The 2490-nt window shown below is 41.8% G+C and overlaps 1 protein-coding gene across 1 annotated transcript; it reads left to right on the plus strand.

Annotated features, from left to right (window-relative positions):
• Window positions 1-1184: 1184 nt before the first annotated feature.
• On the plus strand, window positions 1185-2088 carry LOC101647205 (cold shock domain-containing protein E1-like). Its single transcript, XM_045288649.1, is given in 2 exon segments — window positions 1185-1624; window positions 1626-2088. Coding segments are annotated over 2 exon segments (903 nt in total).
• Window positions 2089-2490: the final 402 nt, after the last annotated feature.

Raw genomic sequence — 2490 nt, forward strand, 5'->3', positions numbered from 1 at the left:
TGGGTTTGAACCACCAACTTATGGCTAGAGAACCAATGCTCACCTGACAGCACCATCTGGATTAATTTAAACATAAAATACAATTATAGATATGCTTAATAAATGAACAAATGGGTCTAGGCAGCTGGGGAAATTTGGAATTAGGCATGGCAACCCTTAAACTTCTCATTTGAGCCCAGTTCCTCCCTTTTAATGAGCAGGAAATAGTCCGGGGAGTGTGCTGGACTTACATGCTTCTGTGTGGCAGTTTTGTTAGAGTCAGGTACTGATTGAAGGCAAGCAGGAAGATTGAATAGCTCTCTTTGTAGACATCAACTTAAGTATTATTCGATTAAAATATTACTTTTTCTTATTTTAAAACTGAAGTCCCAATTTAGCGAAATAATTGGGTAAAACGGATTAGATCTACAGAAACAAAGAAACAAAAAATGGCCGCCACGAGTAAAGGTATGTAATTAGTAAATCTGAAAGGCAATTTAGAATAAATAAATTAGAAGAAGAGATGTGTGGGAGCAAATTAATAAACAGGAACTATATTAAAAGGTATAGAGTTAATGAAGATTTTTCCAAAAAGTGTTTCGTTTGGTGAATTTATTAATAAAAATTGGATAGCTTTTCAAAGTATCAGACTATAATGATAGCTTATTTAAATAAAGACAGATTCATCGTGGATTCTAGGTTCTTTTACATCTGCTTCTGATGAAATGTTTTAAAGTACCAGAGAAATAGACCGTGGAAGACCAGCTTTTTTTTTTCCCTTTTGTGACTTGAGGCAAAGCACATTTGGGCCCTACTGTTTTCAATTGAAAATAAAGGGGATAAGATTTTAAATATACCAAAAATATAATATATAAATTGAAAGTTGCAGGTGTAAAATATGATATTAGTTATTACTTATAATCCTCTTGTAGAAATCCTGGTTAAGTGGTTATGCTTTGGGGTGCTAGCCTCCAAGTCAGCAGTTCGATACCACCAGCTACTTCGCAGGAGTAAAGCAGGGCTTCTACTCCAGTACACTCACGGGGCAGCCCACCCTGCCCTACAGCGTGGCTCTGCGTCAGCATTGACTGGATGGCAGTGAGTTTAGTTCGGTTTAGTATTCTCCTACATGCCGTGAGTAAGCATTGGGCTGATCACTGCAAGGCCAGCAGTTCAAGCTCACCAACCACTCCTCGGGAAGAAGAATGAGGCAGTTTGCCTCCATTAAGAATCTGAAGGATAATTTTGGATTTATTGAAACAGGCAATCATGATAAGGAACTCTTTCCCCATTGCAGTGGGTTCTCTGGTGATGTTGATGGCTTGGAATTGGGAGACACGGTCAAGTACAGCTTGTCCAAAGGCAAAGGCAACAAAGTCAGTGCAGAGAAAGTGACTAAAAGACACGCAGTGAATGGTGTTTCTGAAGAAGCTCATCCCACGATCTACTCTGGTCAAGTCCTTCGTCCCCTAAGGAGTGTTGAGCCAACACAGACCGAGTACCAAGGAATGATGGAGATTGTGGAAGAAGGGGAGATGAAAGGTGAGGCGTGTCCATTTGGCACAGTTGGGTTGGTCAACAAAGGGGATTGCCTGCAGGAAGCAGAGAGTGTCAAGTTCCAGTTGTGTGTTCTGGGTCAGAAGGCACACTCTGGCCTACAACATGAAACCCCTGTGTAGGGCCCCAGTGGCGTGTGTGAAAGGTCAGGTTGGCTTCATTAACTATGACGTAGGAGACAGCAAGAAGCTCTTTTTCCACGTGAAGGAAGTTCAGGATGGCATTGAGCTGCAGGCAGGAGATGAAGTGGAGTTCTCGGTGATCCTTAATCAGTGCACTGGCAAATGCAGTGCCTGCAATGTGTGGTGTGTCTGCGAAGGTCCCAAAGCTGTTTCCGCTCCAAGGCCTGGTTGGTTGGTCAGTCGGTTGAAGAGCATCACCCTGGATGATGCCAGTGTTCCTCGCCTCATGGTTCGCTGTCAGCCAAGGGGAGCAGATAACTCAATGGGATGTGGTGCCGAAAGAAAGATCCATCAAGCTGGTGTCATTGACTCCCCCATCCACAAAGCACCTCATAAATGCACTGTGATCAAGTTGCGGGGGTTTTGGTGAAGAGTTCTGAATATCTCCCTCTTCATCCCTCCCCAAACTGAAATACTTATTCTAATGAGCTATTACACCACTCTTAAAACCTTCCTCGTGTTTTGTTTAATAAATAAATAAATTTAAGAAAACCATTTTAAAATTATACACAGTTGCGGCATGGAAAACTTAAGGTGGTGCCTTATAGTATCAATTTTAGGAGCGTTCTTTGGTGCATTTAACGCAATTGGTAATTTGCAAAATCCACTTCGTCTGTGTTCTAAGTGATCACTATAGACTGCTACCTTGTTGGCCCTATGAAATTCTGCACTTGATATTTCGTGTCTACTCTGCCTTCATACTTGTGGTCTGCCTCAGCACTCAGTTGCAATTCCTTTTTTCTTTCCTGTTCATTATGCTTTAATTCTGAGG

The sequence above is a fragment of the Echinops telfairi genome, unplaced genomic scaffold (assembly GCF_000313985.2).
Source record: "Echinops telfairi isolate 266 unplaced genomic scaffold, ASM31398v2 ScPeMD7_23;HRSCAF=83, whole genome shotgun sequence".
Classification (NCBI taxonomy): domain Eukaryota; kingdom Metazoa; phylum Chordata; class Mammalia; order Afrosoricida; family Tenrecidae; genus Echinops; species Echinops telfairi.